The 15,798-nt window shown below is 40.9% G+C and overlaps 1 protein-coding gene across 20 annotated transcripts in view; it reads left to right on the forward strand.

Annotated features, from left to right (window-relative positions):
* The window catches only part of MACF1 (microtubule actin crosslinking factor 1), a 341,804-nt gene that overhangs the window by 161,180 nt on the left and 164,826 nt on the right, over positions 1-15,798 (forward strand). For all 20 annotated transcript variants that reach the window (XM_067725581.1, XM_067725580.1, XM_067725586.1 and 17 more), the window contains exons 6-18: positions 6,691-6,857; positions 7,636-7,748; positions 7,858-7,964; positions 8,385-8,504; positions 8,649-8,744; positions 9,686-9,813; positions 9,896-9,989; positions 10,184-10,338; positions 11,022-11,298; positions 12,279-12,407; positions 13,120-13,197; positions 13,918-14,079; positions 15,437-15,541. In XM_067725581.1, the coding sequence (XP_067581682.1) occupies positions 6,691-6,857; positions 7,636-7,748; positions 7,858-7,964; positions 8,385-8,504; positions 8,649-8,744; positions 9,686-9,813; positions 9,896-9,989; positions 10,184-10,338; positions 11,022-11,298; positions 12,279-12,407; positions 13,120-13,197; positions 13,918-14,079; positions 15,437-15,541 (1,731 nt within the window). The remainder of the gene's footprint in view (positions 1-6,690; positions 6,858-7,635; positions 7,749-7,857; positions 7,965-8,384; positions 8,505-8,648; positions 8,745-9,685; positions 9,814-9,895; positions 9,990-10,183; positions 10,339-11,021; positions 11,299-12,278; positions 12,408-13,119; positions 13,198-13,917; positions 14,080-15,436; positions 15,542-15,798) is intronic.

The raw sequence follows: 15,798 nt of genomic DNA on the forward strand, positions 1-15,798 counted from the left end.
CGTGTCCCCTGCATCGGCAGGCGGACTCTCAACCACTGCACCACCAGGGAAGCCCTCGTTGGGAGGTTTTTGATTACTGATTCAATCTCCTTACTAGTAATCAGTCTGTTCAGATTCTCTGTTTCATCATGATTCAGTCTTGGTAGGTTGTATATTTCTAGGAATGTATCCATTTCTTCTAGGTTGTCCAACTTGGTGTGTAATTTTTCATAGCAGTCTTTTATGATCCTTGGTATTTCTGTGGTATCACTTGTAACATCTCCTCTTTCATTTCTGATTTTATTTGTCTCCTCTGTTTTTCTTGGTGAGTCTAGCTAAAGGCTTGTCAATTTTGTTTATCTTTTCAAAGAACCAGCTCTTAGTTTTGTTGATCTTCTCTATTGTCTTTTTCATCTTTATTTTATTTATTTCTGCTCTAATCTTTGTTATTTCCTTCCTTCTACTAACTTTTGGCTTCATTTGTTCTTCTTTTCCTAGTTCCTTGAGATGGAAAGTTAAAAAAAAATAATGGTAGAATTATATAGTGCATATACTGAAAAAGGATTAATGTCCCGAATATATGAAGTGTAGTATAGGTGACGTGGTTAAGAGTGTGGAGCCAGGTTGGCTGAGTTTGAATTCCAGCTCTACTACTTAGTAGCCATGTACCTTGGGGCAAGTTACTTAAATTCTCTGTGGCACAGTTTCCTCACTTGTAAATTGAGGATAAGAATAGTATGTACTCAGTGTAGGGCTGTTGTGAGAATTATGAGTAAATTCAAGTAAAACACAATAGATGTTTGTTACTAATATTATTATTTAAATAATTCCTATAAATAAGAAAAAGGTAAACACACTAGTAGAAAAATAGGGGAAAGCCCAGGAATAAGCAGTTCATAAAAAAAGAAAACCCAAATGCCTCATACACAGGAGTCTTTCTCACTAGTAATCGAAGATGTAAAACTCAAAACAACAACAGGATGCCATTTTATATCCCTCAGACTGGCAGAAAATAAAAAGTTTGAAAGTACAGAGTGTAGGTGAAGATGCAGAATACTGGAAAAACCTCTTCACACCCTTGTGGATAGAAGTATAAATTGTTATTGTTATTTGACAGTAGTTTGGCAGTATTTAGGAGAATTTAAAAATGCCAGTAGTCTGTGACTTAGGATTTCCGTTCTAATTGTATTCCCCAGAGCAGCAGTCGCCAGCCTTTTTGGCACCAGAGACCAGTTTCGTGGAAGACAGTTTTTCCATGGATAGGGGTGTGGGAGGGGGTGGGGGTGTTTCAGGTGGTAATGCGAAATGTGATCGGCAGATGAAGCTTTGCTCACTCGCCCCGAGCCGCGGACCAGTACTGGTCTGCGGCCTGGGGTTGGGGACCCCTGCCCTAGAGAGACCTCCATGACTCTGAACTTGAATATTGAAAGGAGTACCCCTGATCTTTACCTAACTCTTCTGTAGGTAAGAAACACAGCTGCCATGAGATCCTTCTAGCCAGGCATTTGTAATGAATTATTGCATTGTGCCCTCACCTGTTTCTTGAATGGAAGTTTTCAAAGTCTGATGCCTTCACTGTAGCGGGATGAAGTCAGCTAGAAACTTCAGGACATGTGAATCAAGTATCTGTTAGCTCATTACATCTGGTTTCATTCCCTGAGACTTATGCAGACTTACAAAGTCCAAAATCCTCAGCCTGGTATTCCAACCCCTCCATAATCTCTCTAATCTTCTCTCCTATATCAGTTCCCAGTTTGAGCTTTCATGTCTTTTGTTTTTAACATGCTGAAATTTTTATTTTTAATTAATTAATTAATTAGGCTGCGTTGGGTCTTTGTTGCTGCCCGTGGGCTTTCTTTAGTTGCGGCGAGGAGGGGCTACTCTTCATTGTGGTGCGCGAGCTTCTCATTGCGGTGGCTTCTCTTGTTGTGGAGCACGGGCTCTAGGCGTGTGGGCTTCAGTAGTTGTGGCTCGCGGGCTCTAGAACGCAGGCTCAGTAGTTGTGGCGCGAGGGCTTAGTTGCTTTGCGGCATGTGGGATCTTCCCGGACCAGGGCTCGAACCCGCGTCCCCTGCATTGGCAGGCAGATTCTTAACCACTGCACCACCAGGGAAGCCCTCTTCTTAGATATTAAAACTCAGCATAGATGTTGTCTTATCATCTCTGCAGAGTTCCTCGACATGCTAGTTTGGGTTACTTGCTTACCTCTGTCACAGCACTGATCTCTCTGATTGGTATATTGTCTCCCCTACTACATTGCTTGAGCTTGAGGCCCAAGGTTGTGCTTTTGTCTTGAGATACCAAGAACTTGAACACAGCTCCTAGAACATAGGTATTGCTCAAGAAATAACAACAGAATGAGTCAGTCCCATGGTGATTGACTTTTTGTTGTTGTTGTTCTCCCTCGTCCTAACATATGGTGTCTGACATAGTGTGAAGCACTGATGAGATGTTGTTCAGTAAAAACTGACTGACTTATTAGGAACATGCTCAGTTTCTAGATAATGCTTCAGAGAAGGAATTAATCAAGCCATGGGAAGTGTGCGTTGAAAGAAAACTCAGGTAGATGAGTTTAGTCTCTGAGATGGTAATGAGGCTGTGCTGTCTCTCCAAATGGTTCCTTTTAAACATCCAGATGAGGGAGAAAGCTCCCTGACACTGAAGCTGGAATTCTCCATTTGGGAGATTAAGGTAAGAGCTTCTACGTATCCCAAAGGACAGCACTGTGCAATCCCATGTGAATATTACATGAAAAGATGGACAAAAGCCAAATTTAATTATTGAGATGATTGTGATGATAATCCCATTTTTCTCATCCAGTTCACAATCTAGGAAAGGCCCTAATCCAAACAGGGTATTTTTCCTACCCCTGAGGGATCTAAATATTTCCCTGTCTCATTACAGCTATGTGGAAAATCTGAAGTACAGCTGTTCATTGAACAGTTTCCAATGCAATATACAAAGATACTGTGATTGGCAGACAGGAGATGCCATTGGAGATATTGACTGTGATATTGTGGAGATACAATATCAGTTGACTAACTGGAATTTCTTTTTTGGGTAAAGAACCCAAATACTCACATTTCATTTTGCTTATTCAACTTCTGTCCCTTTTCACTTCAACAAATCTATCTCCTGTTCCCAGCAATGTTTTGCCTTAATATGTATGTGAAGCACTACAGTGGAAGAACTGGGATATGTCAGTGTGGGTGGCATTTAGCCACTGAAATAAATAGCTAGAAATGTCGTGGAGGAGAACTGGCAGAGAATTGGTACCGGTGGGGGGCTGTTTACACTGGACTCACAGGCTGATGGCGTGGGCACCGGAATCCATCATTGGGTCCTTGGCTTGTTTGCTTATATACATTATATATGTTATTTGCTAGGCAAGTTTGCTGTCAATAAAGTAATGTGTCTCAGGATTCTAGGTGGGTCTTACCCCCAAATACATTTATTTGTTTATTTTTATTATTTTGTTTATTAACCAAGTGATTATTAATTAAAACATGTTAAGTGTCCACCATATGACCAGTACAGCACTAGGTGCAATACAGAAGGACCTTGATCACTGAGTCTCAGAGATGCATCCCAGCTTCTGCTGGGACATATCCTGTGTTGAGGAGCTCTCCTTCATAGCAGCTGCTATGATTTTAGGTCGTTCTGATAGTTAAGATGTAGTATCAGCACCTCAGGAAGCCTAGTCTTGGGGAGATATTAAATAATAAAAATACATTAAATAATAGCCAGTTGCAAGATAGCATTTAATTGATGATACAGACTGACAGTGCTTTGGGAGTTAGACAGCAGTAACTGAAGGAGAACCACCATTTATACAAGGAAGAGAGAAGGGAGCTTTGTCGAGCTTAGCCCCGTGTTTGGGCTGGGCACTTCACTGTATAATATCGTTGATTGTCACAGCTATCCTGAAAAGGTAATAGGTGTGATTCCCACTTTACAGATGGTATAACCAAGGTCCAGCTTGTAGTTGGTGAACTTGAGATTCAACCCTAGGCTTGTGTGGAATCAAAGGCATGCACTTTTCTCCTCTCTCAGACTGACATTTCTTCAAAGTAGGTCCTGTGCTAGATTTTGGAGGTTTCTTAAAATAACTTTTTTCTAAATATAAAAATATACATAATGTAGAAAATTTGGGAAACATAAAAATCATCTATAATGCTACCATTTAGAGATAACTATGATTCCTAATTTGGTTTTTATACACATACATATATGCATCGACCACATACATTATGCATATATATGACTATTACTTAACTATATATTGTATATTTTTCATGTAAAATCAGTGTTATTATATATTATTTTGTTTGTATTCTTTTTCTTTTTGTAAAATATGGTGATCATTTTCCTATCATTAACGTTTTCTAAAGCATATCTTTTTTTTCCTTAAATAAGATTTTTTATTGGTAATAAAATCAGCAAACTTTATATGGTAGAAATATCTCAGAGTATTTTTACACTAGAGGAAGACTTAGCAAAGGCAGCCAGTTTATTTGACAACACATTTCCTTTTTTATTTTATTTTATTTCATTTTATTTGTTTATTTTTCCTCATCAGTTACTTCCTTTTTTACTAAAGCATACCTTTTTAAGTGCTACAAAGAATTCTACCGTGTATATGTGCTATAATTTATAACCAATCAATCACTCGTTTTAGTTTAAGCTCTTTATAGCTTTTTGCTATAAAATATTTATCATATTTTGATAAGCATTCTTGTGACATATTTAAAGTGTACATCATGGTGATTTGATACACAGGCAGACCTTGTTTATTGTGCTTTACAGATACTGCGTTTTTTACAAATGTTTGTGGCAACCACGCGTTGAGCAAGACTGCTGGCATCATTTTTCCAACAGCATTTGCTCACTTCTTGTAATATTTCAAACCCTCCACCAGCAAAAAGATTACAACTTGCTGAAGGCCCAGATGATGGTTAGCATTTTTTAGCAATAAAGTATTTTTTAATGAGTATACATTGTTTTTTTAAGACATAGTGCTATCGCGTATGTATTGATAATATAGTATAGTGTAAACATGACTTTTATATGTACCAGGAAACCAAAACATGCATGTGACTCACTTTATTGTGATTGATATCTCCTCTATTGCTGTGGTCTGGAACTGAACCTGTGGTACCTCCCAGGTGTGCCTTTATGTGTATATTGAGAAAGGATTCCCACCTCTAGTTAAGTGCTAACACATCCATTACCTCACTTTTTGTGTGTGTGTGTGAGAACATTTAAGTTCTACTCTCTTGACAAATTTCAGTTATACAATACAGTGTTATCAACTGTAGTCACCTATCTTTTACATTAAATCATCAGACCTTATTCAACTTATAGCTGAAAGTTTATACCCTTTTTCTGTCCTCTTCCTATTTCCCCCACCACTATCCCTTGGCAACTACTATTCTACTCTCTGTTTCTATGACTTTGACATTTTTTCTTTTCTTTTTTTTTTAGATTCCACATATAAGTGATATCATGCAGTATTTGTCCTTGTCTGGCTTATTTCACTTAACATAATGCCCTCCAGTTTCATCCATGTTGTCACAAATGACGGGGTTTCCTTTCTCATGGCTGAATAATATTCCATTGTATATACCACAGCTTTTGGTGGACACTTAGGTTGTTTCCATATCCTGGCTATTGTGAATAATGCTGCAGTGAACATTGAGAGTGCAGATATCTTTTCGAAATCTTGTTTTCATTTCCTTTGGACGTACCCAGAATTAAGGTCTCTAGATCCTATGATAGTTCTGTTTCTAATTTTTTGAGGAATCTTCATACTGTTTTCCAGAGTGATTGTACCACTTTATAATCCCACCAAGAGTGCACGAGTGTTCCCTTTGCTCCAGATTTTTACCAGTACTTGTTATGTCGTCTTTCTGATGACAGCCATTCTAATAGGTGTGAGGTCATAACTCATTACGGTTTTGATTTGTGTTTCCCTAATGCTTAGTGATGTTGAATACCTTTTCGTGCACCTGGTGGCCATTTGTATGTCTTCTTTAGAGAAATGTCTATTCAGATCTTCTGCCCAATTTTAAATCTGATTGTTTGTTTCTTTGTTTTGAGTTGAATGAATTCTTTGTATATTTTGGATATTAACCCTTTATCAGATATATGATTTGTAAATATTTTCTCCCATTCCGTAGGTTGCCTTTTCATTGTGTTGATGGTTTCCTTTGCTGTGCACAAGCCTTTTAGTTCGGTGTTTGTTTTGCCTTTGTTGTTTGTTTTGCCTTTGTTGCCTTTGCTTTTTGGTATTGATAAACATTCTTGTATAAAATTTTTTGCAGATTTCTCTAATGACTTCCTATCAAGTGTATGTGTATTTTAAGACTTATTAAAAACCGTCCTCTAGAGAAATTATGCCCTTTATACTCTCACCAGTGGCAGTGTATGAGAATCCCCAATTTCAGATATTCTTTCCAATACTGAGTAGTATCATTAAAAAAAAAAAAAAGAAAAACTATTCTAATGTGACAGGTAAAAAAGTGACCTCTCAAAATTTTAATTTGCATTTCTTTGACTACCAGATAGGGTGAATATATGTTGGAGTTGTCATCTTGAAGTGCTGCCAGCCTTGGATCTCCCTCTTCTTCTAAGAGCCATAATGTATGAAGAGAAGGTTTAAAGGCTTCATCTTATTTACACTAAATTACTTCATATCCTATCTTTTGGCAGATCTCTGACATCTACATTAGTGGAGAATCAGGGGACATGTCAGCTAAGGAGAAGCTGCTCCTGTGGACCCAGAAAGTGACAGCTGGTTACACAGGAGTCAAATGCACCAACTTTTCCTCCTGCTGGAGTGATGGGAAGATGTTCAATGCACTTATTCACCGATACAGGTAAATACAGTGGACCTGGAGAGGCTTCTTCTCATCTCTTGTTTGTAATCAGCTGTAATGCCACACTTCCCCTCAACCAACAATCCAGGCTCTGATTCATTTTATTTATTTTAAAAAGGAATATGTATTGAACTCCTACTGTTCCAGGCACTGGGCTCATATAGCAGTGAAGAAAACAGCTAAATTCTTGCCCTCATGGAGCTTACTTTTCAGTGGGGAAGATAAGCAATAAACAAATAAGTGTATGCTGTCTTACAGTGGTGGGTGCAGTGGAGGGAAAGAGAATGATGGAGGTTGTGGCATTTTGGACAGGGTGGTCAGAGGTGGTCTCTCTGGTGAAGATATTGGAGCAGAGTCATGGATGAGGAGTAGTGGGCCATGCAGGTCTCTAGGCTCAGCATGTCTCACTCGGAGGAGATAACAAGTGCAAAGGGCCAGTAGTGGGGGACTTGCTTGGAGTGGGTGAGGAAGATAGGAATTCTGAATGATGAAAATCAAAATTTATTGTACTCTTAGTGGTCATAAACACTCATAGGGAAAGTTGATACCTTTCCCTTGAAATCCAACAAACCTACTATTATGTAAGTTTAGAATTATGGAGCACTGGGCTCCTGGAGTGTGATTGAAAGTGGGACTAGTGCGCCTCTAAACCTCTTGCTTTCTCTCTAACTCATCCAGTGTTTTTCAGCTCTGAGTACTTTTAAGAGGGTTTCTTTGTGTGAACTCCCATGTGCTATGTATCTGGGGGCCTTTCATATACCTTGGTGGACTTTTACAGACCTGACCTGGTAGATATGGAGAGGGTACAGATCCAGAGTAACCGAGAGAACCTGGAACAGGCTTTCGAAGTAGCAGAAAGACTGGGCGTCACCCGGTTACTGGATGCAGAAGGTGAGAGCTGACTGAAGTTGATAAGTTGATGATGTTTGGCATATATTCATTATTCCTTCCCCCAGCAGGTTCCTTTGTTCTAAGAAATTTCTTGCCTTTTGTCTCTCAGATGTGGATGTGCCATCTCCAGATGAAAAGTCTGTAATCACTTATGTGTCTTCTATTTATGATGCCTTCCCTAAAGTCCCTGAGGGTGGAGAAGGGATCAGTGCTACGGTAAAAGAACACTTTCCTAAAATACCTTCTGGCTATGATTTGTTTGGGTGGAATGTATTGATTAGAGTAGGTTTCTTAAGCACTCAGTGTATACAGAGCACTTTTAAACAGAGCGAACTGAATCCACATCATCTTGATACATGGTTATTGTCCTTGGTCTGTGGGAATGAGTCTAGATATCACTAATTTTGCAGTGTCCAGCATAGGCTATTCTAGGTGTCAGGAAATTAAATCCCATCTTGAGAGTCCTTGAGGAGCTTTGAAACTGGGACTCTGAGCATTAAACTGAATGGCGGTGTCTGTGTAGGCAATTAGAGGAAAAGATTTTATGTGGTTTGGGATGGCCTGAGCTACTTTCTCCTGTGCTTGTCTTGCATACTGCTAACCAGCAGGTGTGTGATATCTACCTTTTGGCAATAGGAAGTAGACGCCAGGTGGCAAGAATACCAAAGCCGAGTGGACTCCCTCATTCCCTGGATCAAACAGCATACAATACTGATGTCAGATAAATCTTTTCCCCAGAACCCTGTTGAACTAAAGGTAAAGTCATGGACTTAAATTGTGTTTTGTAAATTCACTCTGGGGAGTAAGTCTCAGAGCTTGTTGCTGCTGGCTCCTGGGTGAGGTGGTATGAAAAATTAGACCGGGTTGCTTGCATTCATTCACCAAATATTAATTTTGTAGGCACTTTATAATCAATATATACACTTCAAAGAAACAGAAATTCTGGCCAAGGAGAGAGAAAAAGGAAGAATTGAGGAATTATATAAATTATTAGAGGTAAGGAAACTTATCCTTTGCTGAGACTTAGGGTGTGCTGGTGTGCTCTCTGTTGCTTCTTTGTTAGGCAGATTCCCTGCATCTTCTTCCGAACCTCATTATAACAGCAATATTCTCAGGGTGACAAATCGAGCATCACTCTCAGGCTGCTCTTGAAAATTTACGGTAAAGGGGAAGTGTCAGCCATCTCTATTTTTTAAAGGGCCTGTTGAAAAATGGCATACAGTTATTCAGAAATCTTGAGTTTTGTACATGTTTTCCTGTTTCTCAGAGGGAAGCTAATTCTTTCCCTAGGATAGAAAGAAAAGAGACTTTCCTTCACATTTTGATTCCTAGAGAATTTGAAGCTGTGGAGATGGGCATTTAACCTTTCCACAGTGTGGGGGAGAGGGGTATGGGGAGGACAGGAGGATTTATGGAAAGTATAGAAGGAATGGAAGGATTTCAAGCAAGTGGTCTCTGTATTTTAGAGGTAATTTTTTAAAAGATTTATTTATTTATTTTTGGCTGTGTTGGGTCTTCGTTGCTGTGCACGGGCTTTCTCTAGTTGTGGTAAGTGGGTGGCTACTCTTTGTCGTGGTACGCAGGCTTCTCATTGCGGTGGCTTCTCTTGTTGCGGAGCATGGGCCCTGGCCTCACAGAAGCACATGGGCTTAGCTGCTCCGCTGCATGTGGGATCTTTCCAGACCAGGGGTCGAACCCGTGTCCTCTGCACTGGCAGGCGGATTCTTAACCACTGCGCCACCAGGGAAGCCCCCTAGAGGTGATTTTTTTTCTCACCTAGAGGTGAGGTACTGCTAAAATATTTGGTTGTTTTCTCTTATTAGTCAATGGAGAAAACTGCTGAATGCCTGGGTAAAGAAGCAAAAAATTAATTAAAACTGGGACCTGAGGGCATGGCTGTGTTTTTGGACTTAAAGGGTTATCCCTGGGTTTTTTAGGTATGGATTGAATTTGGCCGAATTAAACTGCCTCAAGGTTATCACCCTAATGATGTGGAAGAAGAGTGGGGAAAACTCATCATTGAGATGCTGGAGCGAGAGAAGTCACTTCGACCAGCTGTAGAGAGGTGGGTCCAGAGCCTGAAGGTGACATTACTTACTGGGCTGCTTTGAGGCCTGCACTTGACTATGGTCTTGATCTCATTTTAGGCTGGAATTGCTGCTACAGATTGCAAACAAAATACAGAATGGTGCTTTGAACTGTGAAGAAAAACTGACATTAGCTAAGAATACACTGCAGGCTGTAAGTCTGACTGTTCTGTCTCACTTCTTATGTCACATGTTTTCCACTTCTAACCTTGTGCTCTAATGGTTGAAATCAACAGTTAAGGGATCCAGCTTCCTTTCTCTTGGAATTGCAGTGGACCGCGTGGCTCCCTTGGTCCTAGTGGGTGGGAGCAATGGGAGTTTTCCCACTCTTCTCCCTTTCTCTCTCAGGACGCTGCTCACCTGGAATCAGGACAGCCAGTGCAGTGTGAGTCAGATGTCATCATGTACATTCAGGAGTGTGAAGGTCTCATCAGACAGCTGCAGGTGGATCTCCAGATCCTAAGGGATGAGAATTACTACCAGCTAGAAGAGCTGGCTTTTAGGTGAGAAACATGGGACTTACATGGAGGGCTTGCTTACTGCTGAGGCTCAAGGATCAAGAGTCGGGCACTGAATCTTGTAACCTGGATGCTAGAGGTCAGCGTCTCAGCGGGGATGTTATAGGTATTTGGGGCAGGAAAATTCTCATGGTAGAAGACAGTCTCCCTTTACTGTTGGCCCTGCCCACTAAGTACCTGTAGGGTTCCCTAATCTTTGTGTGGCATCTTATAACGCCCCCACATGCTTCAGGGTAACTGCAGCCGTGTGGGACCACGTCTGCTTTAGAACTGCTGGGATGATTCGATGTAGCATTTCATGGAGGAGGAAACCAACACCCACAGAGGGGATGAGGATCTTTGTACAGAGCCGAGACTAAGAGCCGCATCTTTTGACCCCTAATCCATGGTTTATTCTGTTATATCATCCAAGAGTTATAAGAACTGGTATTGATTTATTGCCTCGAGTTAATGCTGTGACTTGGCATTTGCCTCAGTGACAGCTCTGAACGATGAAGATGTTAATAATATCACCTTGCATTCACAGAACACGTTTTCTTTCTCAAAACACTTTTCCTAATGTGATCTCAGTTTTATTTTTACCTCATCTTTGTCAAATGGATAGGGAAGATTTTATCTTAAAAAGCACGTTACAGATTTAATCTTTTCTTTCTCGTCTTCCATTTCAGGGTCATGCGTTTGCAGGATGAGCTGGTTACCTTGCGTCTAGAGTGCACAAACTTGTATCGGAAGGGCCATTTCACTTCACTTGAATTGGTTCCACCCTCTACTTTAACCACTACTCATCTGAAGGCAGAAGCCTTGACCAGAGGAACCCATTCTTCTTCTACCTCCTGGTTCCGAAAGCCCATGACTCGGGCTGAACTTGTGTCTATCTCCTCCTCTGAAGATGAAGGCAACCTCCGATTTGTGTATGAACTACTGTCTTGGGTGGAAGAAATGCAGGTGGGTGTACATTCCAAGTGCTTATGCAGTGCACTGAGGTTTACTGGATACAGCAGCTTGTCTCAGAGGGTTAGGTTGCTCTATGCCCCTTGTATAGATCCCCTCAATTATTGCTGCTACCTGGGACCCAAGCCTCCTTCTCTATTAAATTTTGAAAGGATAGGATCAGTTCAGATCCTCAAAGTCCCATACTAAATGCATAGGCTTTTCTAATTTGAAGCCCTTCAGGAATCTCTTCCCTTCAGCCAGCTGTGCTCTAAGTGGGAACTGGTGGAAGAAGTTGCAGAGTCTGTAAATCTGTCATCTTTTCTGAAATTCTCTCATTGTCAGAGGAGCTGCTTCTCTACTGTTGTTTTTGTCTCAGCTCTTAAGAGTAAGCAAGACTGCTGTGTTTCACAGTTCTCAGGGACATTATTTACATGTATTCTAGGATAATGGTTCAAGTTCAAGATTTTCCTGTTATCCTCTAACCCTTTTGTTTTGTATTAAATTCTTCCCATCGTTGGATGATGGATTTTCCATGTACCAATAAATAAAAATATTCAAAGGCAAGCTGTTTTACAATTATCTTCTATTGGCCAATAGTTGGTGGCATGAATGAAGCTTAGTATTTACAGATATTTATTTCTTATCTCCATTCTGATTGTGAAATGGAGAGACCCCATAAAGGGAAATGCCTAAACTATAAAGTTAAGCATTTCAGCCTGTGGGAATGCCTTTCTGGTTGGTAAATGCAGGGGTGTATTCCCATAATGCAGCAGCAAAAGGCTGCTTCTGCTGCTATAGGTGGTGGGGTTTATTCTCCAGCTCCTTGGGGGTGGTTATGGCATACTTTCCTGTAAGAGACCAAAATGGAGATAGTTTAGATGTCCTTTTTCTCAATCCCCTCTCCCCAGCCCCTTTGTCCAAACTGATTGTGACAGTTTTCTTTTTCTGCCAACTTAGCAGTAAATTATGTTTGTAATTTTTCTTTTTTTCAGATGAAACTGGAACGAGCAGAGTGGGGCAATGACCTGCCTAGTGTGGAGTTGCAGCTGGAAGCACAGCAGCACATCCACGCCAGTGTGGAAGAACTGGGCTCAAGTGTCAAAGAGGCCAGGCTATATGAGGTGTGTGGCATTCAGAATCCATTATGGGAGGCTGGGGTGGCTGTGCGCGATGGGACAGTGCACAGCGCAGCTGTCCATGTGGAAAAGAAGGATACCCACGAGCAGCACTTGACCACAGGTCCCCTCAGCACATGAAGCGTCTCTTGCTCTTTGAAATAACCTTGTGAGAAGGGTGTTTTTTATTAACCCCTTTTTAGTAAAAAGAATAGTAATACTGAAAGCTAAGGTCAAAATTAGTAAGTAGTGAATGCAGTTTCCAAACTCAAGCCCTCTGCTCCAAAAGTTCATGCTCTTTCCACTTCACCATCTACCTGCAATAGAGAACTGGAGAGAAAAACTATTCACTTGGTCTCTCCTCTCCCTCACTCTTTCTATCTTCCCATTTTAAATTTCAACTCTCCTCTTCCAAAAAGCAGCTGTAGTTGGAGGAATCACCAGGTATAGGTTTTGCTTAGAAACCTCCCAGAATTACTAGAAGCACAAGACCATGAGGTCATTCAGTTGTGCTTACTCTGCTGGACTGTTCCTCACTCAGTGCTGCTCTGAGCTATGCAATCTCACCTGGAGATTTGCTGTGCAAGCTTCTGTTTTCTCAGAATAACCAATCTCCATCTATGTGCAGACATAATATTTACATAGTTGAAATCATGCTGTAGATATAGTTTACTTACTCTTTCTCTAATATATTTTTATTTCATTCCTTTCTTATCAGGGAAAAATGTCCCAGAATTTTCATACCAGTTATGCTGAAACTCTTGGAAAGCTGGAGACACAGTATTGTAAATTGAAGGTGAGTTTTGGCTAACTCTCTTTTGTTCTGTTCATGGAGAATGTGGTTCCCTAATTCAGAAAGCTCTTGGTTTGAGCCTGTTTTGGTTTTCTGTTTATTAGTTTTATATTGTTCACTGTGCAGTTGTTCATATATCATAACATTTTCTCAATTTTCTTAATGGATCAAAAACCACTGCCCCAGAAAGTTTTAAGTAAGTAGAGCTTATCCTAGTTATCATACTTCACCAAAGCAGTGGGTGTATGTGCTCTGAGGCATCAAAACTAAGTCCCCCCCCCGCCACCACCCCCTCATGGCTTGCGGGATCTTAGTTCCCCAGCCAGGGATTGAACCAGGGCCCTCGGCAGTGAGAGCATGGAGTCCTAACCACTGGAATGCCAGGGAATTCCCAAAAACCAAAAGTTTAAGATTGACAGGGAGGGGATTCCTCTTCTGTCTGTTGTTCTTCATTCCTGTCTTTCAAGATGTCCAGAGTAGGACAGTTCCAGGATCATTCTTTATCCAGGGAGCCCCACACAGGCCTGGCGTGGGATTGACACGGGCTCTCTGGGAGTCCCATACCAAACTTGTACTAAATTTAAGTCTGTGGAGAAGCACCCAGAGATTGAAAAATCAAGGCTAAGTTCATTTTCTCAGCCATTCTTTGCTTTGATGTCAAATGTGATATATCGTACAGATGAAAGCCTAGCAGTCTAACCTTGTAATCCTGCCTTTGTCTAGGAAACTTCTAGCTTCCGGATGAGGCACCTTCAGAGCCTGCATAAATTTGTCTCCAGAGCTACAGCTGAGTTGATCTGGTTGAATGAGAAGGAGGAGGAGGAACTAGCATATGATTGGAGTGACAACAATCCCAGTATCTCAGCCAAGAAAAATTACTTCTCTGTGAGTCTAGCACAACAGACCTGTCATATTTTGTAATAGCAGCAGAAGGAGCCAGAGGGGCTAGTCTGCTGAAAGCTTGGGTTTCTGGATTTGCATTTTGTTAGATAGAAATAGGGACCCTGCTTAATGCATCTGTTCCTGTGAGAAAGTGTATATGGAGAAGAGGGGAAATCGAGCCCTTGAATGAATTTATTTAGAATGCATTTAGAAAGGCAGTGTCTTGGGTGAAGAGAGCAGCAGTCTGCAAATTGAATCATTTCAGAAGCAGTATAACTTTGTAGTCAAGGTTATAGGCTTTGGAATGAGATAGACCTAACATCAAATTCTTATTCCTCCACTTATTAGCTCTGTGACCTTGGCAAGTCATTTACTCTCACTAGACCTCTGTAAAATGGGATAATAGTAGCACTTCAAAGCATTGTGTAAAAGGTTAAGTAAGATTTAGTAAGTTAATATAGCAAAGCACTTAGTATAGGGCTTACTGTTGTTTAATTGAGGTATATTCTTGGCTTCTTACAAATTCTGAATTCTCTTTAATTCATTCAACAATTGTTTGGTCTCCATCTCTTGGTTTGTAAAATGGGAAGGAAAATTCAGCATTGGCCAATGCAACACTGCTTTTTATGCTTTTCAGTGAAAGATAGAAAGTAGGATTGTTTTTTTGTTATTTTCAGTTTGCCCACATTTCAGAGAATTTTTCAGGATATTATGAACCCCATGAAAATAGGAAGAGTTTTTAATAGCACTTAAAAACTTCATTAGAGAGTGGTATATGATTCTTCTGAAGTAAAGAAGAAACAGTAGATATTGTAATACAATAAACTGTATGAGAACAGAAATTAGGCTATGATAGAGACGTAAAGAAAGGGAGCATCGAGGAGAAGGGGTCAAATCTGATAGAGAGGATCAGTACCCAGCTGCACAGAAGAGCTGGCATCTAAACCAGGTCCTAAAGTGTTAACGGAATATAGAGGCGGAGCAGGGCACTGCAGCTGAGGGTACAGTCTGAGCGGAGCCAGCCAGTCGGGGATGCGGATCAGGTACCGTGTTCTGTGGGTGCTGACCTGAACCATCCACACCAGCCACGTTCCCTGCTTTCTTGCCTTCAGTCTCATGCTGTGTGACCCCACTTACTCAGGCCTGGCTCAGATCCCATATCCTTTTGAATCATTCTCCTGCAATTCCAGCACTTGTGCTCTTCTCTGAAATCCTCTGGCGTGTACTGTTTATGACTCTCATTTTGGCACTAATCCTGGGTTGCGGACTCCTATAAAGTAGGGCAGGGAGCACAGTTTTTTCTTTATTGCTACTCCTCCCTTAACAGCACTTACTGAATAAAATTGAATTCAATTTTCAGGAATTGACAATGGAACTGGAGGAGAAACAGGACGTGTTTCGGTCTCTACAAGATACAGCCGAGCTGCTGTCACTTGAGAACCACCCAGCCAAGCAGACTGTGGAGGTGTGTGACTTGAAGGTGTGAGGGTCAAGTGCTCAGAGGTTGTTACTATACAAGTATTCAATTCAGAGACTTAGCTCTGCTGAGGGACTTGGAGCAAGTGTCAGGGAATCATGTGTCTTGGGTCTTCTCCCTTTTCTTCCCAGCCCCCAAAAGACTGCAAACAGTTTTGTTAATAGTCTAAGGAGGATACTACGTGAAACAACAGAAACGATATTGACTCCTTGCTTCACGGGGAAAGTGACTTGAACCATATTTTT

This window comes from Pseudorca crassidens, chromosome 2 (assembly GCF_039906515.1).
Source record: "Pseudorca crassidens isolate mPseCra1 chromosome 2, mPseCra1.hap1, whole genome shotgun sequence".
In the NCBI taxonomy this organism is placed as follows: Eukaryota; Metazoa; Chordata; class Mammalia; order Artiodactyla; family Delphinidae; genus Pseudorca; species Pseudorca crassidens.